The sequence below is a fragment of the Hibiscus syriacus genome, unplaced genomic scaffold, assembly GCF_006381635.1.
Source record: "Hibiscus syriacus cultivar Baekdansim isolate YM2019G1 unplaced genomic scaffold, ASM638163v2 tig00110270_pilon, whole genome shotgun sequence".
NCBI classification, from domain to species: Eukaryota; Viridiplantae; Streptophyta; class Magnoliopsida; order Malvales; family Malvaceae; genus Hibiscus; species Hibiscus syriacus.
This window is the reverse complement of record NW_024062656.1, coordinates 917221-940574: the sequence shown is the minus strand read 5'-3', so window position 1 is coordinate 940574 and position 23354 is coordinate 917221. Positions and strand designations below refer to the sequence as shown.

At 32.4% G+C, this 23354-nt stretch overlaps 1 protein-coding gene across 2 annotated transcripts; it reads left to right on the top strand.

The window, feature by feature from the left end:
* Window positions 1-1099: 1099 nt before the first annotated feature.
* On the top strand, window positions 1100-6107 carry LOC120115697 (ATP-citrate synthase beta chain protein 2). Of its 2 annotated transcripts, none has more exons than XM_039136327.1 (16): window positions 1100-1298; window positions 1715-1833; window positions 1975-2077; window positions 2749-2814; window positions 2902-3025; window positions 3195-3329; window positions 3540-3600; window positions 3702-3778; window positions 3985-4140; window positions 4244-4372; window positions 4453-4585; window positions 4685-4812; window positions 5013-5195; window positions 5297-5367; window positions 5508-5792; window positions 5980-6107. In XM_039136327.1, the coding sequence occupies exons 2-16, from the start codon at window positions 1734-1736 to the stop codon at window positions 6053-6055; spliced, it is 1827 nt and encodes a 608-aa protein (XP_038992258.1). In that variant the 5' UTR covers window positions 1100-1298; window positions 1715-1733; the 3' UTR covers window positions 6056-6107. The 2 variants fall into 2 exon arrangements, with proteins under 2 accessions (XP_038992258.1, XP_038992259.1); XM_039136328.1 differs by having other exon boundaries at window positions 1100-1337.
* Window positions 6108-23354: the final 17247 nt, after the last annotated feature.

The following is a 23354-nucleotide window of genomic DNA, read 5'->3' as shown; positions in this document are numbered from 1 at the left end:
TGACTGCATCATCATGTCATTGATGATTTGACGGCTCGTTAATAAAAAAAATTAGTTGAAATTTTAGTGATACAATTGAAATTTTATAAATTTGATGACAAAATTAATATAGAAACTAAAATTTATTGAATGACAATATAAATTACCCTTAAAATTTTATTAAATTTCAATTGTAGTTAATAAAGTTTGTAGTTTCATTTGAATATTATCTTTATAAATTTCAAGTCAAGCCAATCTCTGTTCTGTAGAGCTCTAGTTCACCTAACCCCTGACCATATCTCTCATCCCTCGTCAGTTGTGAATTTTTCATTTTTACAGAGGATACAATTATTTTATATAATACATATATTTTTAAATATGAATAATTATTAATATAACATTAAAAGGTTTATATATAAATTTATTAATAATTTTTCAAATGATTTTATTTAAATAGTATATTCATATAAAAGTATGCAAAGAAAAAATTATTATTATTGCTAATTGAATTAGTTGATTTGTATTATTAATTCAATAAAAAATAATATAATTTAAATATTTAATTCAAATATATTCAAATGACTATTTAACATCTATTTAAAGCAATATTAATATCAATTCATGTTTTAGACTGGATTAGAAGGGTCATCATTGTCCTTGTAATACCTAATATAGATTAATCGATTAATATTTCAGATATTAGTGATTATATAAAAAACATCAATTTTTGAATAACTATTATTTGGATATATTTTATTTGTGTAGAGAATACAACTAGATATTATCAATTATTTGAATATTTTACCAAATAATATATTTAATTTTTATGATTTTATTTTTTAAATAATTTTTTAACTTATTAAATTATATAGTAACAAAATTAAACATTCCCAAACTGAAATATGAAATTAACTATCATGAAAATAATTAAATATTTGGGTTTAATAGTATAATAAATATATTCGAATAAGCTCACATATTACAAAATTACATATATTTGATTTATTGTCATGTTTGATCTGAATCTAGTACATTTTCCCTCAAAAATTAATTACTGAATAAGAGAACAAAAATTAAATTATAAATGAGAAAATATTAGAAGAAGAAGAAAAAAAAAAAGGGATTTAGTCAGTGTGCCAACTACCAAACGCCACGTGACCATCTCTATTCAGTCCTCCATCCGGTCTGGTGAATTTCCTCTAGCTACTCCCCCAATTCCCTCCATTTTCCTTCACCTTTCTATATAAATCCCGGCGCTACCTCTTTTCTTCCTCATTCCCAGCCTGAAGCTTTTCGTTTCCTTCCTACTTTCTCTTCAGGTAAAGATTCCTTTCCTCGCAGAAGCCTTTTTCTCTCAGGTCTGTTTTCTTTTCTTAATTCCAATTTCTGTCGCTTTTCGAATGCTTTCATATTTTTTTATTTCTATTAGAAGAATTCGATGTTTTCAAGAAAATTTTAAGATACTTTGATTTGTAAATTTCTTCTGAAGACTCAACTATATGAACTCGTGAAGCTCCAGAGATAGAGATCTCGTGTTTCTTTTGTTTTACTAGTGTTGTAACTGCGTTTGCGTGAATCGATTCGATTTTCTCATCTTCTTTGTGTTGAGATCTGATTCGGTTTAGGTTCGAGTTAGATGTAGCATTGGATCCGGCTCTTTTTATTTCTTATTGCTAATTGTTTGCCTAAATAACAGCTTGAGTTAATTGGTTGTTGACGTGTTTGTTTTTAACAGTTCTCTTTGTGCCGAAGCCATGCCCACTGGACAGTTGTTTTCTCGAACTACACAAGCTTTATTCTATAACTACAAACAACTTCCAATTCAACGCATGCTTGATTTCGATTTCCTTTGCGGTAGGAACCCGGGCCCATTTGGTGTTAATTTTAGCTTATCAGCATTCTTCGTTATATTTTTCAATGGAATTGTTCAAATTATGTTGTTTATACTATTTTTTTTCTTTTTCTTTTCTATTGATATTATTTTTGAATTTGTAGGGAGGGAAACACCATCTGTTGCTGGTATCATTAATCCTGGTGCCGAGGGATTCCAGAAACTCTTCTTTGGTCAAGAGGAAATTGCGATCCCCGTACATTCTACGTAAAAAACTCCTATATCCTGTTTCTACTTCGAGATCAATTTTATATATTTAAATATTAATCTGTTTGTTGGAAGTTTTATCGGTTAAAAATGAACTATATAGCATGTTACCTTATGAACTAAAATCATGCACACTGGCCCATAAAGTTTAACATGCTTATGTTATTGCCATCTGTAACATTCTATTATGAATAAGGAATCCAACCATGATTCATTTATTTAACATAATTCAATTAAACAGACACATAGTCGGCATAGGATCTGCTCATGAAGCCTTTAAATTTCACCATTATAGGATGATAGATGACCCATTACTATATATATTTGCTTTTCTGGAAAATTCAATCCGTTTACTATTGAGAGATCAGAAAATAATTGATCTATGATGCTATAGCTTCGTCTAGTTTTGAGTATAGGGAATTGGCATTGGCTATTGTGTTAATTGTATGTCCTAAAGTTGTTTTTTATTGCGATTATAAGTTCTAAACAGGTTATTGGTTCTAATAAATAACTAATCGTGTCTTGAGAAAGGACATTGGACAAATATCATCATTTGTTTTTACATCCTTGAATTTAAGATAATGCTATGTGGCTTACATTGTTTTTTGATTGATGAACTTGTATTTTCCTAGTTCTATTTTCGCTAACCCCTGGATTGATATATTTTGTAGCATTGAGGCAGCATGTGCTGCACATCCAACTGCCGATGTTTTTATTAACTTTGCATCATTTCGAAGGTTAGCCTTCATTTCTTTCATGCTTATTTTGAAAGCAAGAATCCTTGTGTGTGCATAACTTAATCTTTTGTTTGTATTTTGTCACAGTGCTGCTGCTTCGTCAATGTCTGCTCTGAAACAACCAACAATTCGGGTTGTTGCTATAATTGCTGAAGGTGTTCCTGAATCAGACACCAAACAGTTGATTGCATATGCACGTTCCAACAACAAGGTAAGCTAGATGATGAAAATGGAACCTGAGGCCTGAGCAACAAAAACAATTAACCAATATATACATATGTTTCCTTGTGATCTTGCACCTGCAAAGATCTTATTAAATGATTTTAACTACATGGTCTTCTTTGACTCTTTATTTGATTTCAGTACTTACGAACTTGCAGGTTGTTATTGGCCCTGCTACCGTTGGAGGAATTCAAGCTGGAGCTTTTAAGATAGGTGATACTGCTGGAACAATTGACAATATTGTTCAGTGCAAGCTGTATAGGCCTGGATCTGTTGGATTTGTCTCCAAATCGGTAGGTTATCTTGATAGTTTTTCTTATGTGTTTGCACATTTGTCTCAAGCAATTATGCCCCTTTTGCTTCTGCTTAAGCATTCACACCTTCACACCTTGTGGAACAATTTCCTATCACTAATTTGGCACTTAGTGTCATGGCTTTGGCTGGAATGTGAACCTATACTCATGGCATTAGTTTTAACTTATATCTTCGTAAAATCATTGCAGGGTGGCATGTCAAATGAAATGTACAACACTATTGCCCGTGTTACAGATGGAATTTATGAAGGTAACTGTAAGCAAACTTAACATTTACTGTTATATTTGTACCATCCAAACACATTTCAGATTCATAATGAAATTTTGGGTACTTATTGAAAAATAATGTAGGCATTGCAATTGGGGGAGATGTCTTCCCAGGCTCCACTTTGTCTGACCATATTTTGAGATTTAACAATATTCCACAGGTATATTCTAGTTTCTTTCAATTTGTTTTGATTTCCTGCCTATTATTCCTTGCCATAGGCAAAGCATTCATGATTAGAAAAGCAAACAACTTGCCCATCCAACTCCCATTTTCTTAGTTTTTACTGTTTAAAATTCATAGTTTATGTTGAAGCATCTTGGGCATTGCAAAAAAAAAAAAATCGTGACATTTCTTTTTCGTCCACAGATAAAGATGATGGTTGTCCTTGGGGAACTTGGTGGACGAGATGAGTATTCCTTAGTTGAAGCCATGAAACAGGGAAAAGTGAACAAGCCAGTGGTTGCTTGGGTCAGTGGAACTTGTGCTCGACTCTTCAAATCAGAAGTACAGTTTGGTCATGCTGTAAGTCATCACTTCAATTTCCCTGAAATTCATTATTCCTTCCTTTATGTTCAAGCTTTGGTGTTACTTTCATTAATGAGACATTACCTTATTAATAATTCAGGGAGCTAAGAGTGGCGGTGAGATGGAATCTGCACAGGCAAAGAATCAGGCACTAAAGGATGCTGGAGCTGTTGTTCCCACTTCCTATGAAGCTTTTGAAGCTGCGATCAAGGAAACATTTGAGAAACTGGTGAGTTTCTGTTTTGGCAACCAAAGATTGAACATTTCTATGTTTTTAGCTATATAAATGTATTTAACTGGTTTCTTTAGGTTGAAGAAGGGAAGATTACACCCATAAAGGAAGTTAAGCCTCCACAAATTCCCGAAGATCTTAACAGTGCAATTAAGAGCGGGAAAGTTCGTGCTCCAACTCACATTATTTCGACCATCTCTGATGACAGGGGTAACTTATCTTAACCCATATATGTTATCATATTAAATGAGACGTTTGATGATATGGAGACAAGGAGTGTTGAATTCTTTATTTTAACCCAATTTGCAGGGGAGGAACCATGCTATGGTGGTGTGCCTATGTCTTCCATTGTGGAGCAAGGCTTTGGTGTTGGTGATGTCATTTCTCTCTTGTGGTTCAAACGTAGCCTCCCCAGATACTGCACTAAATTTATTGAGGTAGGTTACTGAATTTTGATAAACTTCTTATGAGTTATAATCCCCTGCTCCACAGCCACCCCTATATCCCATACTTTTTCACAATTGTTCCATTACCCCTCCTATGATAGTTAAATTCAGCTTAATCCTTTTAATTTTGACTATCCATTTCTAGAAAGCTTCATTTTGTTGTGTTTTAACTATATGTTTGATCTGGTCAGATATGCATCATGCTCTGTGCTGACCATGGTCCTTGTGTCTCCGGTGCACACAATACTATAGTAACTGCAAGAGCTGGGAAGGACCTTGTATCAAGTCTTGTTTCAGGTTTGCTTACTATTGGTCCTCGATTTGGTGGTGCTATTGATGATGCTGCCCGATACTTTAAAGATGCTTATGACAGGGTAAGTTGCAATATTGTTACTTGTAAAATTTTGAATTGCTTGCTGTCTGATGATTTTTCTAATACATTCTAAGATGTTGCCGCTTTGATTTGCCTTTACAGGGTCTTACGCCTTATGAGTTTGTTGAAAGTATGAAAAAGAAGGGCATCCGTGTGCCAGGAATTGGTCACAGGTACTGATGGTTTTTAATGGTCATAATGTTTTTAAACCATGCGAAAGCTACTAATAACGAGATCTGCTTTTCTTATTATAATTTCCTAACAAATCTGATTACACGTCTAATGGTTGAAAATGCTTGCTTTCCTTGAAAAGAATCAAGAGAGGGGACAACAGAGACAAGAGAGTAGAGCTTCTCCAACTGTTTGCTCGCACAAATTTCCCCTCTGTGAAGTACATGGAGTATGCTGTTCAAGTTGAAACCTACACTCTCTCGAAGGCTAACAACCTTGTTCTTAACGTCGATGGTGCCATTGGGTCACTTTTCTTGGATCTTCTTGCTGGTAGCGGAATGTTCACCAAGCAAGAGATTGATGAGATCGTTGGTATTGGCTACCTAAATGGTCTCTTTGTTCTGGCACGATCCATTGGTTTAATTGGGTAAGTTGACATACAACTTTGGAATTTTCATATCTTAATTTTCAAGGTTTTGCTTGAAACCGTTCATCCTCTTGCACCCAAACCATTGGATGATGATACTTGCGTTGGATAACAAATTATATGTGGGAAAAGAATGTTTTACTCTGCATTTCCTTGTTCCTGACATTTCAATCGTTCGTTGTCTCAGGCACACTTTTGATCAGAAGAGGCTGAAGCAGCCGCTATACCGTCACCCATGGGAGGATGTCCTCTACACCAAGTGAGAAGAGTATCATTAACAGCAGGTGCAATCTCCTGAAGCATTCTCGATTTCAGTGTCCTTGTTTGTGTCTGCATTTGGATGGGGTATGGTTGTTTGGTTCGTAGGTTATCTGTTTGTAAGGCTAAATGGTGGATCACTCGTCATTCCCAAGTTAACAAAGGAGAAAAAGAAAGTCTCACAATGTAGCGTGATTACTGATTCGTTTCTAGTTTTTACCAGTTTCATGGAGAAATAAGAGATGTGCAAAAAATAGTACATAGTGTAATATTTTATGAGAATTTTCAAATTAGTACTTAATTCTAAAATTATTTTACGCACGGTTCAATTCCCCCCCCCCTTGATATACAGTGTACCTACCAGAATGGCAGAATAATTGTATTCCTCTTATTTGATTGCTCATTTTTGTGTGTGGGGCACAATCTGTGGTGTCGTTTGGCGTAGGCGGAGGATTAAGAATTGGTAATGATATGATTGAGATGGTTAATGCAAGGGCTTTTTCACCCAAATATAATTTTTATAGTTAAAAAAATAAAATAACATTTTATTTTAATAATTTATTGAAAAAGTATTTTTTGGCTGAAACTTATAAAAGATACAAATGATTTGACATACTATTATTTTGCATACGCGGTGTTCAAAATTAAAGATGCGACCGATTAAAATGTGTTCTTGCACACATATAACGTTTATAGAAAAATACAATTGATGAAGTGTATAATTCTCGAGTTTTGAGCAACTTACTATTAAATTGATATTATCAAAGATCATAAAAAAAATGGATACTAACGGAATAAAATGAAATAATTTTTTTTAAGAAAAAACACATACAATATATATTAAAGATGCATGTTATTATTAATTGTATTGAATGATGGTGATGATATACATATATATATTTTTCTTTAATCATTCAATACTTTTATATAAACCATTTATACCAATATAGTTCAGATATCTAATCGTAGTCTAACAATTCTTGCAACAATAAATTCATATAGTAAGGTCTTTTTAATATTTTATTTTCCAGCGCCGATCTGTTACTCTGCCTATATCTGGTAGTTGTTACACTGAATGAAGTGATGAATGAGAAGAAACAATGCCTCATCCCGCATCGCAGTTTCAACAATAAGAAAAACAGTGATAGCGATTGCTTTCTTTGGCTGTGATTCGTGGCAGCAGATCTATAAATATTTTCTAGAGTAGACATAGGGGCTGAATTTAGTGAGAGTCGATAATAAAATTCAAATTCTTTTCGATTAGTTATTTTTTTATTAATAATATTTATCTTAGAATTTTTTATGTTCATTTTTAAATTCAAGTTTTCTTTAATTAGTTATTTATTTTACGGACGTGTCTATCCTAAAATTTTAAATAAGATAAATACTATTAATAAAATAAAAAAGTTAAATTTTAGGATTGAGACACGTCTCTGCTGCGGGTGATGCCGCGATACTTAAACATTAAGAAAATGTTAAATTAAATAATATTAATAAAAATCGATGTTTAGTTAATTAATTTATTTATATTTTATTCTATTAGTACATATATGTGACGGGCAGTTCTGCGGTGCGGCGCCTAAAAACCGACTAATATACGGCGTGACCGGTTAAACAATTGACTGGTTAAAATTTATACCGGTTATGTTATATTATTTAACCGAAAATATTATAAAGTACAATAACATACTAGGTAGCGCTTATATAATGTAATAGGTAGCGCTTATATTTACCTATTTTATAAGTAAACCGGTATATTTATACCGATAGTATTGCAAATTTACCTATTACATTATATTATATTGAAAGTGTCCATACTTTTTATAAAAAGGATCGATACTTCTTTTAAAGTTATGTAATTTATGTTTCAATTTTTTTTAATAGTGTTTCATGTTTTCCACCTACAATATTAATTTAATAATTTCATTTGCACAAAAAATTATTTGATTATTTGATATTTTATAAAATATTATTTAGAATTTTTAATTTAATAATAATATATCGTAACGTAAAAAATAAATCATTAGACGCCTATAATTACTAAATTAATATCTTAAAACTCACTCAAAAGATAACCTTAAATTAATGTTTTCCACAGTGAAAAAAGTATGGACACTTTTATAAAAAGGATAGACACTTTACAATATAACCACTACCTATTACATTATATAAACGATACCTATTACATTATATAAGCGCTACCTATTACATCATATTTTACCTATTATATTGAAAGTGTCCATACTTTTTATAAAAAGGATCGATATTTCTTTTAAAGTTATGTAATTTATGTTTCAATTTTTTTTAATAGTGTTTCATGTTTTCCACCTACAATATTAATTTAATAATTTCATTTGCACAAAAAATTATTTGATTATTTGATATTTTATAAAATATTATTTAGAATTTTTAATTTAATAATAATATATATCGTAACGTAAAAAATAAATCATTAGACGCCTATAATTACTAAATTAATATCTTAAAACTCACTCAAAAGATAACCTTAAATTAATGTTTTCCACAGTGAAAAAAGTATGGACACTTTTATAAAAGGATAGACACTTTACAATATAACCACTACCTATTACATTATATAAACGATACCTATTACATTATATAAGCGCTACCTATTACATCATATTTTTACCTATCATATTGAAAGTGTCTATACTTTTTATAAAAAGGATCGATACTTCTTTTAAAGTTATGTAATTTATGTTTCAATTTTTTTAATAGTGTTTCATGTTTTCCACCTACAATATTAATTTAATAATTTCATTTGCACAAAAAATTATTTGATTATTTGATATTTTATAAATATTATTTAGAATTTTTAATTTAACAACATTAACCAAAGATAATAATAAATATGTATATATATGTTTATTGTTTTTAATTTAATAATAATATACAACATCAAACACATTCCAAGCTATAAATTACAAGCTAAGGACACTTGAAGAAGCAAGAGAACAACTATCCAAGCAATAAAAAACGAGAAAATCCCAACATGATAACAACTGAACATATCATATTAATGTTCAAACTCAAGATGTAGATTTTGATTTCCTTTTGTTTGGCATCATATGAGATTTGAATTTTGATTTCCTTTTGCTTGGCACCATATGAGCTTTGGATTTTGATGAGCATCAGAAGTATTTCGGACTTATGATTTGGGTGGTACTCAGAAGCATTTCGGACTTATGATTTTAGTTGCTATTTGTTTACCACCCAGATCATACGCCCGAAACGTTTCTGACACTTTAAAGTTGACCAAAAAATACAATGGTCGGAATTTCCCTCGCGTTTAAACGTTGGAAAAAAAACAATGGAAATTAGGAATAATCAATGATAACATGCATATTGGCTTGGGCTAATATTTATAGTGGAGCCGAAATATATATTGAAATTCAAACTCAAATTGAAATTTAAATTCAAACTCCAATTACATATGAAATGAATTTGAAATGCAGTGTTAAATTGAACATGAAAATTGCATAATTCATTCATACTGTTCAAGTAACATGCTTTATGAACCATCAAGCTAAAAGACAATATTGATTGAGTTCAAAGCTGAGTTGTGAGTTGATGGAGTTGTCACACTTGTCACATGGTTGGAATAAAGTAATTTGATTTAATAATTTTATTTGCACAAAAAATTATTTGATTGTTTTGATATTTTATAAAATAATATTTAGAATTTGTAATTTAATAATAATATATATCGTAACGTAAAAAATAAATCATTAGACGCCTATAATTACTAAATTAATATCTTAAAACTCACTCAAAAGATAACCTTAAATTAATGTTTTCCACAGTGAAAAAAGTATGGACACTTTTATAAAAAGGATAGATACTTTACAATATAACCACTACCTATTACATTATATAAACGATACTTATTACATTATATAAGCGCTACCTATTACATCATATGTTTACCTATTATATTGAAAGTGTCCATACTTTTTATAAAAAGGATCGATACTTTTTTTAAAAGTTATGTAATTTATGTTTCAATTTTTTTAACAGTGTTTCATGTTTTCCACCTACAATATAATTTAATAATTTCATTTACACAAAAAATTATTTGATTGTTTTGATATTTATAAAATAATATTTATAATTTAAATTTAACAAAATTAACCAAAGATAATAATAAATATGTAATATATATGTTTATTGTTTTAATTTAATAATAATATACCGTAACATAAAAAATAAATCATTAGACGCCTATAATTACTAAATTAATATCTTAAAACTCACTCAAAAGATATATATACCTAAATATGTAGTTAACAAACATACCTAAATATGTAGTTATTGTACATACCTAAATTTAATGATAATATATACTTGTAGTTATTGTACATACCTAGATATGTACTGCGAATTTAATGTTGTACCCACCCTTTAACTACCACTACCAATGCCACATCCTATTGAAAGCAACACGACTGAAACATGTTCAAAATGAACCTTTGCTTACATCTCCATCAACTCCTGGAGCACTGAACTTGCAACAAAAATTTTTGCCATGGATAATACTGATGTAGACAATGTTAAGCCAACCGAGGAATGCCATGAAGTACATAATGTTGATGAATCTGACAGATTGGTTGGTCAGCTCTTCTGTTCACGTGATCAAGCTTGGCACTTTTACAAGGGATTCGCACGGGAACATGGGTTTAGTGCACGTAAGGGAACAACACGGCTTGACGTGGAAGGGAATGTGAAGACACAAGAATTTTGTTGTTCCAAAGAAGGGTTTCGAGTATCAAAAGTCAATACTGTTGATCGTCAACGTGCTCATACGCCAGTCACAAGAACAGGATGTAAGGCTAGAGTCGTAGTTACAACAACAAATACAAACAATCAGTGGGTTATAAGTAAGTCTGATCAGAAACATAATCATGCATTGTGCACATCTGTTATGACACCATTTATGCATTCTAATAGAGCTGTAAGTAAGGCTGATATCGATGAGGCAACAACATTGAAAGAGGTCGGTGTTGGCACGTCACAAGTAATGAACTATTTAACGCAGCAGGCAGGGGGCTATCATAATGTTGGATTTACACATAAAGACCTCTACAATGCACTTCAAAGAGGTAAAGCAAAGGAAATCGTCGATAAGGATGTGAATGCGCTTATTGCCTACTTTGATTATAAGAAACATGATGATCCCGGGTTTTTTATGACATACTCGGTAGACGAATCGGGGGCATTGTATAATCTTATTTGGTCGGATTCTACATCGAGATCGGATTACACATGCTTCGGTGATGTAATTGCGTTCGACACAATGTACAAAGATAATTTGTATGGTCGACCAATTATGCCTATTGTTGGTGTCAATCATCACCATAACACAATTGTGTTTGCCACTGCCATAATCGCTGACGAGACGTCTCAATCTTTCGAGTGGGTGCTACAGAATTTTTAGAAGCCATGATGAATAAATCACCTATTTCCGTTGTAACCGATGGGGATAGGGCAATGCAGAGGGCTATCAAATCTGTTATCCCTTATGCTAAGCACAGATTATGTTCTTGGCATCTTTCTCGCAATGCACAAGCTAACATTGGTGACCCAAAGTTTACAGCAGCATTCTCAAAATGCATGGCTTCCTGGTGGACAACCAAGGAATTTGATATTCAATGGCGTTCGATTGTTTCAGAATTCAACGTCCAAAAGTATCCATGGGTGATTGAGAAGGGAAATACACGACACTTATGGGCACAAGCATATCTAACCGGTCATTTCTTTGCCAATATTCGCTCAACACAAAGGTGCGAGTCTATGAATGCTTCACTAGCTATTGCACTGAAACACAGAAGACATATTTAGATGTTGTTCGTGCAATTGAAGATGGAATTAGTAGAATGCGTATGAACGAGTTGAAAGTGGATTACTTAAGTTCCCATACGAAGCCCTTCCAGATCACAAAACTGGTCGACCTTGAAAGCCATGCCACTGCGATTTTTACCCGCGAATCTTTTCGTGTGTTCCAAGATGAACTTATACGGGAGACATTGTACCGGATTGAGGCAGAGATTAAGTCCTTATCAGATGAATGTCAACATTATATTTTGTCAAAGTACGCAGAAAAAAAAGGAAATTTGAAATTAGTTTTGATTCTCGTACGAAAACTCTAATTTGCTCCTGCAAAAAATTCGAGACCGTTGGACTTCCGTGTCGCCATCAACTTCACATTTTGAAGCAATTGGACTACACATATTTGCCTGGGACTTTGATTCAAAGTAGGTGGACTAATGATGCGAAGGCTTCTGCACCCAGCTATGTTGATTTGAATGTGTCTCCAGAAGTGATGCAAATGGCAAGGTTCGCTGCTCTACGTTCAACGTCAAGTAGGTTATGCTACATTGCATCAAAGACAGACGAGTCTTTCAAAACCGCAAGAGATGAGATGAAAAAACTAATAGAAGAATTAGAAAACTCGTTTGGTTTGAATCATTCAGTCAACCAGAGCATTGTAGTAAACAATGTTCGTGACCCTCAATGAAAACAACGCAAGCGAAAAGAAGTGCCGAAGAACAAGGTCGAGAAGAAAATTAGGCGATGTGGGTACTGCAACGGCGAGGGGCATAACAAACTAACATGTCCTCAAGTCAAGCTCAGTTTGAGTACAAGCACACATCCTACATCAATTGATTTTTTCGAAGACGGAATGGAATGACAACGATCTCCATATAATATATCGTAAGTATCAACATGACTCCTATTGTATGTACATATAAATATTTTGAATGAAGGAACAAAAACTGCGTACTTAAAATTACCGACACTTTTTAAATGGTATCGACACATTTTCTTCCAATCTGGACATAAAGTACCGACACAATATTATAAAGTGTCGATATAGGTTGTAGACCTATTCGCTCATAAAACTGGTATATTTATACCGGTTATATTACAAAATTATCTATTACATTATAAATCTGGGTTCCGATGTGTAAATGTCGATACTTTTTTAAATCGTATCGACACATTTTTCTTCCAATATGGACATAAAGTACCGACACAATATTAAAAAGTGTCGATATAGGTTGTAGACCTATTCGCGCATAAAACCGGTATATTTATACGGTTATATTACAAATTTATCTATTACATTATAATTATGGGTTCCGATGTGTAAATGTCGACACTTTTTAAACAATGTATCGACACATTTTTTTTCCAATCTGGACATAAAGTACGACACAAGATTAAAAAGTGTCGATATAGGTTGTAGACCTATTCACGCATAAAACCGGTATATTTATACCGATAGCATTGCAAATTTACCTATTTTATTATAATATGTTGAAAGTGTCCATACTTTTTATAAAAAGGATCGATACTTTTTTTAAAGATATGTAATTTATGTTTCAATTTTTTTAAGTATGTTTCATGTTTCCACCTACAATATTAATTTAATAATTTCATTTGCACAAAAATTAATTGATTGTTTTGATATTTTATAAAATAATATTAAGAATTTTAATTTAATAATAATATATATCGTAACATAAAAAATAAATCATTAGACGCCTATAATTACTAAATTAATATCTTAAACTCACTCAAAAGATAACCTTAAATTAATGTTTTCCACAGTGGAAAAAGTATAGACACTTTTATAAAAAGGATAGATACTTTACAATATATTAAAAAAGTATAGACACTCAAATGTATATGTACACATAGAAGCAAATATGGAATAATTAATGAAAATATACACACAATATAATCACACCAAAATATAAATACACAAGAATGTTCAAATAATGTACCGACAAACAAAATTAATCCGATGAAAAAGGGTTGTTTCTAACGAAGTCCGGAACATTAGAGGCCTTCAACAAATTTTCCAAATACTCTCGTATGTTTCCGCCTTTTTCTGAGGGCATACATAAATAATTTCAATTATCAAACTAATGAGGTGCAATTTTACTAACAATAAATTAAATTCGCATAAGCATGAATAAATTTGTGTCATACCTAGAGCTTTGTCGTTCGAATGGGAAGCAGCGTCAAAGGTATGTGGACATATGTAATTGTATTTCTATAAACACATAAGTTGTTAAAATAATCAATGTCTGAACACCTGTTCAACTGGAAAAACATATTGCATAAATGCAACTTACCGGATTATAAATCATTTTTTCCGCTGAATCATCGACCAAAAGTGTATTTAGCTCGTTAAAATCTGGACACGCGTTCCAAACATCATTGAGATCTTTACAGTAGGTAACAAAATTGTATGTTTTGCATTTTTTTTGATCCTGTTCACAAACAGTCGAACATAAATATGTAGGAATCATAGACAACGAAAAGTCAGCAAACTGTAATGACATTCATCTTACCCACACGAATAGAAAATGCTCAGAAAATACAGGTAGTTTCTCAAGTACACGGTCGACGTTATGCCTGAGATTGTAATCAAGTTTGAATGTTAACATTCAAATGTATATTAACGATTTTGACTACAGTAATTCAATTGCTTCAAACATGTTCTAACCTCATCTTTGAAGACCAAAGGGCAACAACAAAATTGTCGACACAAAATTGCATAAATTCAAATAATCCTCTTCTGAGGACAACATCTACAACATGAAGAAAATGAGATTAAAGTTCTACGCTTATATGTTAAAATAATGGATACAAAAGAATAGAATTAAAACCTGCCGGCAGTCTTGGGATGTAGGCAAGGACACCATTGAGATCAAAAATTAAAAGTTTTCTTGAAGGCGGCGTTGCAGACACGATATACTTGTTTGGATCATCATCTTCATCATCATCATCATCATCGTCATCATCTTCATCGCCAGCTTCATCGTCATCATCATCGTCATCTTCATCATCATCTTCATCGTCAGCTTCATCTTCTGCGACCGCTTGGTTGTCCACATCTGTTAAAAGAAAATAAAATAAAGTTCAGAACGTGTAAATGTTAAGAAACATAGATAATGAATTACCTAACTCGTTTGATGTCGTTGATGTAATTCGTTACGCAACATGGAGACTTCACGTTGCAATGATGAAATATCGGATCGCATTCCACTCACAAGGGAATCAATATGCTCCCGAAAATTGACCATGTATTCCATCACGGTCTTAATTGTGACATCCTCTGCAACTGGAGCTTCTTCCATCATTGCGTCTCCACTTGGTTGCTCTTCTTCATGGCCAACGGGGTCCATTTCCTCCCTCTCTTGATCTAATCCGACCTCCTTGACACGCTTCCAACCGAGTTTTTCAACAAAATCATATCCCGCTTTTTTAATAAATACCATGTCAATCTTGCGGGTTAATCGAACAGGGGCGTCATGCGAAAAATCAACTTCCTTCTTCTTCAACAGATGAGTGATGACACATCCATATGGTAGTGTAGTTGAAATTGTTGCTCCCTTTGTGACCATATATACAATTGTATTAAATATGAGTTTTGCAATGTTTGGAGCCGTTTTGGATTTATACTTTGCTATCCACCAATAATCGCTGTCTCGAAGCGTTGAATGTTTTCCCCCACTAGGCCGGATATACCATGTGAGCATTTTGTGAAACACTCTCGACTCTACATCGAGGTGAATTGGGCTATTTCTAGTAACCCGTTTAATTGTAGACCAATCTACACCATTTTCATCTGAATCCCCTGTATTCGCTACACCTAAACCCTCTGCAATAGTTTCTGGAGATATATATATATCCTTCCCCATGACATGTGTATTAATTCCTATTATATTAGTCTTATTAGGCTCGTGCTGTAAGGAAGCATTGTTGTAGAAGACTCTAACTAGGTTGGGATAATATCTTGGTTATACACCAAGGAATTCAAGCCAACCCCAAGATGTAAATGTGGATTTAAAACTAAATGCATATTTATCATCAAACAAGAAACCCAGGTCAATGACACGTTCGGGACGAATCTTCCTTACTTTAAAACTCGTCTGCCATCTTTGTTTCTCCATGTCGGATCTAAAGTTCAGAGTTTCGAAGGACCTGATTTCCTCAGAAGAATCGTTTGTTACAGAAGGAGGTGGTTGAGAAGAACTGGGTTGAGAAGAGCTTTGAGAAAGAGCTCGCTTCTGACGCTGACGTTTTGGAGCCATTTTGGTTGGATGCTATTACAATGGAACACAAACACATTCAGGAAAAAAACTCCAATATAGAAATCAATCAAACCCATAAAATATCGATAAATTTACCTGAATATCTGATCGTCACTTATGATAACGGTAGAAGAAAGAGGAAGAGTTATCTTCTGCCTGCTTGCCTTTATGTTTAGGGTTTCTCGATTAAGAGTACTATATATAGTAAACGGTGGAAAAACACTTGATATTTAAATTAGTATTGACACAAACTAAAACGTGTCGACACATTATTTAGACATATTCTCTCATAAAACCGGTATACTTGTACCGGTTAGATTGAAAAATTACATATTACATTATACTTTTGGGTTCGATGATTTTGGGATCGACACTTTTTATATATGGATCGACACTTTATGGTTGCACCCTGTTTTCCATTCATTCTGGAACAAAAATATCGACACAAACTAAATTAGTGTCGACACATTATTTAGACATATTCTCTCATAAAACCGGTAAACTTGTACTGGTTAGATTGAAAAATTACATATTACATTATACTTTTGGATTCGATGATTTTGGGATCGATACTTTTTATATATGGATCGACACTTTATGGTTGCACCCTGTTTTCCATTCATTCTGGAACAAAAATATCGACACAAACTAAATTAGTGTCGACACATTATTTAGACATATTCTCTCATAAAACCGGTAAACTTGTACCGGTTAGATTGAAAATTACATATTACATTATACTTTTGGTTTTCGATGTTTTTGGGATCGACACTTTTTATATATGGATCGACACTTTATGGTTGCACCCTGTTTTCCATTCATTCTGGAACAAAAATATCGACACAAACTAAATTAGTGTCGATACATTATTTAGACATATTCTCTCATAAAACCGGTAAACTTGTACCGGTTAGATTGAAAAATTACATATTACATTATACTTTTGGTTTTCGATGTTTTTGGGATCGACACTTTTTATACATGGATCGACACTTTATGGTTGCACCATGTTTTCCATTCATTCTGGAACAACAATATCGACACAATCTAAATTAGTGTCGACACATTATTTAGACATATTCTCTCATAAAACCGATAAACTTGTACCGGTTAGATTGAAAAATTACATATTACATTATACTTTTGGTTTTCGATGTTTTTGGGATTGACACTTTTTATATATGGATCGACACTTTATGGTTGCACCCTGTTGGCCATATTGTAAATTTTCCTTTTACTTCAAAGTATCAACATGACCCTTAATGTGTATAAGAAACATGTACAACAACATACTGCTAACTTTTCTCATCTCATTCATAATTATATTCACATACAAAAATATAAATCGTATACAAAATTATAAATCTTATACAAAATTAACCCTACATTTACATCATTGCATCCTTTTGTTATTCTTATGTAATATTGCAGCTTTTGTTATCTCCTGTCTTCGTTCATTTTGATTGTGGCTTACGAGATCGTTTAATATTCGCGATCGATCCCAGTCTCCAATAACCTATATTCAAATTGTCAGAACGTTAAGTATTGTCAACTACAGCATTCAATCTACGACTTTTAACAATTTTACCACAAACGAATTTTTTTATCCACTTACAAAATCACCAGTTGCCCTTGTAGAACCGATCGATTCCATCCACATCATCACATACATGCCGCAATCATGTCTGTTACAAAATTTGAAAACCACACATGTCAATTATGATGAATACTGCATAAATTAAGCTTTCTATTTGTGATAACATCTCATACCCATTCAATTGCTTATTCTTCTTATGCTCCACAAATTTGAAAGTTTTCAAGGGATACTTTCCTAGAGATCCACAGGATTCAACCCAAATGCGTTTCTTATTATAAGAATCTAATATTTTAATCTGCATTAAAATAGAAGAAGTTATGCACCAAAAAAATTATGCATTATAATTTACATAATGTCCTTTCATACATACATACATACCAATCTCTTAGCATCCTTCACTCTCTGTTTAGCTGCTTCAGTTGTAAACATACTATCATATATTGTTACAACACGATCTACCATATCCAACACCAACAGATACCAATGTGAATTATGATAGTTTATTGTGATCATGATCTGCAACAAATTTCACACCCAATTTGACAAAATTCAACATTCTATATCCGAAAACATCATTTGCAATTGGTATGGTGTCTTACCTTCTCACAGTCGGTGAATTTCACATAGTTATCCAATATGACACCCCAGAAGGTAGAAATACTCTCAACACTTTCTTTGTTGTTGGTATCCAACGCCTGTTGCTGTAATTACGCAACAAACATTATTAATTTACCGTCTATAACACTACTTTTCAATATTTATTAATTTAACTCACCGCTAAGAGGTATGGAAGGTAGCCAATCCTCCGGAGTGACTTTTGAGAATCGTAGCATATGGTCCAGGCGAGCAAATCGATAACCTAACAAAATTAATTACACATCAGAACATATTCAATAAGTTTTAACATTTTCTACTTTCTACTTACCACACCGCCAACCCATTCCGTAGGCTTCAACGTTGCAACGTCGTATACAGTAGCGAATTGATTTCCCATTGAGATTACAGAATATCTGTATGAATCATTAGGATTAATATGTTGTCATGAAATATTTAAATATCACTCACAAAACAATATATTTCACTTACGACGATTCTAACTCGCTATTCCATAAATAATCACAAATTGCAGCTTCGATGTCATCAATTCGGCTTGGAATATCCGCTTTTTCAACCTACAATTTTGCATACAAATTTTTGTCACAACAACATAATAAAAATCAAATTAAGTTTTCTTTTATTCAACTTACCTTCTGCTTATTCTTCTGGGGTGCAGGACATTCCGAATCCAAATCTACTGCTATAACACTCTCCGGTGTATAAATAACATTGACTTCCTTCCTCCTCACTTCTTCCATCTCTTCTTCTTCCTCCTCCCTCTTTTCTTCTTCATATTTTTTCAGTTCATCGTATTTTTTTCTACATAGCTCTTCATCTCGTTTATTTCACCCTTCAATTGATCTCCTTCATCCAAGTATTTATCAACCACCCCCTTCACCCCCGTAAGTTCACTCCTCAATTCCACAACCTCCTTAACCACTCCCTCAAATTTTTCACCCGTCACCATCTTAATATCACCCCTTAACACCCCAACTTCTTTCACCACTTCACCCCTCAACACCTCTACTTCTTTCACCACTCCATCTATTTTTTCTTCCACTACCCCCTTATGCCTCTCAAGTGTATCTTCGACTCTCTCAAGTTTCTCTTCGACTCTTGATTGTCTTTGCATGATTTCAAATTGGATTTTTTTTATATCAGCCAATTCAGACATCAAAATGTCGAAGTTACTACGTTTTCCCTCACCGTCGTCCCACTCACCGTCATCCCCCAATACAACCATCCTTCCTTTCTTCTCCTCTGCCTCCACTGCCTCCTCTACATCCTTGCCAATAACCTTCAAAATTAAATTACAATATTAATACATTGATTATATTCTTAATATTATTTAATTACATTTATTACCCTTTCTTGCTTCTTCGCTCTATCCAACTTCAACTTCACCATCACTCTAACCACATCTTCCTTCCCCCATGCACGGATGCGTGCCACTCCGGTTCTTTCATAAGCCGGCACTGCCTCACAGCCCGACCAAAAATCGAACAGTGCAACCTGCATTTATAATAAAATTTATATTTTTATATAAAAACACAAAAAAGTTCTTCAACTCATTTACCTCTAAGATTGCTATGCACCATTTGAGGTATCTCTGGCTGCCCTTTTTAAAGTTGATTATTGATTCAATCAATCTCGAATGGATATATTCAGCCCAGTTGAATTCACCCTTCAAGCCTTCATCACAAATGAGCTTCATATGTTCTTTGTTCGTTGACGTATTACCCGTTGGACAAAGAAATATACCGACAAGGTATAATAGAACTCTGGCCTTCAACTCATCCCCAACGTAAGATCCACTTTTTATTTCCTCTTCAATTTCAGCATATGTCACCTTATGCTTCAAACCATATTTGGAGGCAAGTGCTTTCCAGTCCTTACTCTGACAGACTTCTACAACACTTTTGCCTTCATTTTCTACCCCCAATACGGCTGCAGCACATGGGATCCCGAGAGGAAATGAAAAATCACCATATTTAGCAACACATTGCCTGACATCAAATTGCGCCATCAAGGATCGACACAATTCCCTCCGAATAGGTCGATCCCTTACTCCTACCAACGATCCAAAACCTATTTCTCCCAGCACATTCAACTGACCCTTCTCCTTAAGGTGTTTAATTAATAAATTCACACTTTTAATGCTGCATCTTGTCGACACTTCCTACATTTTTTAACAATATATAATGTTATAGTTCTTATATATTTTGTATCAACGTATTTACAAGTTTAATGAATACCTTATTTTCATGTGCTTTCCTCCGTTCTTTGTATTCTTTACTATCATTCCTTGACTGTGTGATGTAAGGTTCCTTTTCAGCATCACTCATTGAATTCCATTTGGACCTCACATCTTTTGTCACCTAATATAAAACATAAACGTTTCTTAATCAATACATTAACACTAAATACTACTCAATGTCAATTTCATTTTACATACCGAACCGCTCTGTGTGCCATCTTCCTTCATCCTTTTGCATTCGGCCATACTGTCAACATTTAAAATTTGTAATCAATTTAAAGTTTATCGATACTTTAATCCAATTACCATTTCAACAATAATAACAAAAAGACATTGATACTTACTAGAAGTACATATATCCACCCTTGGGTTGCTTTCGAGTCTCGGCCTCAATTTCAAAGTCATCTGCTCCACCAATAATTTTCCAACCCATTGACTCCATTTTTCCTTCATATATCAGTTTACGCAAATCAAATTATTTTGTTACATACACTTTATTCAATATACAAATATAGATAACTACTCTTGTGGTAAAACGGTTTTCTTCAAAAGAATTTGAATGGCCACACCAAAATGTGTCGGCACATTTATACAACCTATAATATCATTTTCTACCTATAATATTTAATAAAAGTATCGACATTTATATTTTTCTTTGAATATCACTTTCTACCTGCAATCGTTCCCAAATGCTTCTTTACTCCAAAACCCCAAACAACACATAAAAACCCTATCGCGATTACTGTAATAATAAAAAATTAGGGTTTCGACAACATACTTTTCGATTAGACTGCAGCAACAAACAAACAAACTTCGCTTTAGAAACGCCTTCTGAAATGCAGCAATAATTACGCTTCGCTTTCAAAAACTCGTCCGTTCTATATATTTTCAGAGGAGATTTAGCTTATATTTTGATCGGATATGTTATTTATATTTAATCGATACAAATACAAAAGTGTCGATACTTTTATGTCAGGTGTCGATACTTTCGAAAGGATAATTACCTATTTCTTTGAAAGTGTCGATAATTTATTACACGTACTTACGAAAGTATCGACACTTTAAATATATCCGGTATCATTTTACCGGTTTTATCATTTTGATACCGGTTTTATCATATTTTTACCTGTTATATCGTTGTGGATCGATATATTTTTTTAAAGTATCGACACATTATAAGCGCTAAAACTGCTTCTCTTTTAAATTCACAAAGTGTCGATCCTTATATAAAGTATCGACACTTTCAATATATCCGGTAACGTTTTACCGGTTTTATCATTTTGTTACCGGTTTTATCATATTTTTACCTGGTATATCGTTTTAATATTTCTTCATGACTTAGACCTACTTTTATACGTATGGACACTTTTATAAAAATGATATATACTTTTTTTTAAAGTTATGTAATTTATGTTTCAATTTTTTTTAATAGTGTTTCATGTTTTCCACCTACAATATTAATTTAATAATTTCATTTACACAAAAAATTATTTGATTATTTGATATTTTATAAAATATTATTTAGAATTTAAATTTAACAATATTAACCAAAGATAATAATAAATATATTTTCCACAGTGAAATAAGTATGAACACTTTTATAAAAATGATATATACTTTTTTAAAGTTATGTAATTTATGTTTCAATTTTTTTAATAGTGTTTCATATTTTCCACCTACAATATTAATTTAATAATTTCATTTACATAAAAAATTATTTGATTATTTGATATTTTATAAAATATTATTTAGAATTTAAATTTAACAATATTAACCAAAGATAATAATAAATATGTTTTCCACAGTGAAATAAGTATGGACACTTTTATAAAAATGATATATACTTTTTTTAAAGTTATGTAATTTATGTTTCAATTTTTTTAATAGTGTTTCATGTTTTCCACCTACAATATTAATTTAATAATTTCATTTACACACAAAATTATTTGATTATTTGATATTTTATAAAATATTATTTAGAATTTAAATTTAACAATATTAACCAAAGATAATAATAAATATATTTTCACAGTGAAATAAGTATGGACACTTTTATAAAAAGGATAGATACTTTACAATATAACAGGTAAAAATATGACAAAACCAGATTCATTATGACAAAACCGGTCAAATTTACTTGATATGTTAAAAGTATGGACATTTTTATAAAAAAGATAGATACTTACCGATAACCAAAGTTTACCGGTTACTAAATTTTTTAATAGTTTTTCATATTTTCTACCTAAAACATTATTAGTTGTCAACATAATAGGTACCGCTAAACCGAATTTATTAAATACATTTTAATGTATCCGGTACTACCGTATATTAACCGTATATTAACCCACATTTCCTAAGACAATCCCATATGTGACGGAAGTCGAAAAGGGAACAACACAAAGAAAAGCTATTCACCAATCCCAATATAATACACAAGGGAAAACAAAAACTCCAAAATAGGAAGTGGATTAATGTCGGGGTTTGTTGGTCGATTTAGGAGGTTCTGTTTTTATATAGGTACTTAAATTATAGATGTATCTTGATCAAGTCCCTTCAAAATTGGAAATTTGTTTTGAAGTCCCTTCAAAAATAATAAAACCGTAAATTGATATAAAGGTGAGATTGCATTTTGGTGTATCTAAGATTTTAGAGTTCAATTCTAATCTAATCCCTTTTTATAAAAGAAAATTATAGCTTTGCTCTGATTTTGATTTATCCATGAACAA

Coding starts and splice junctions, on each gene's coding strand:
- LOC120115697 (XM_039136327.1), top strand. CDS start 1,734: ATGCCCACTGGACAGTTGTTTTCTCGAACTACACAAGCTTTATTCTAT. Junction 2,815..2,901: donor AACTTTGCATCATTTCGAAG/GTTAGCCTTCAT, acceptor ATTTTGTCACAG/TGCTGCTGCTTCGTCAATGT. Junction 4,373..4,452: donor AGGAAACATTTGAGAAACTG/GTGAGTTTCTGT, acceptor TGGTTTCTTTAG/GTTGAAGAAGGGAAGATTAC.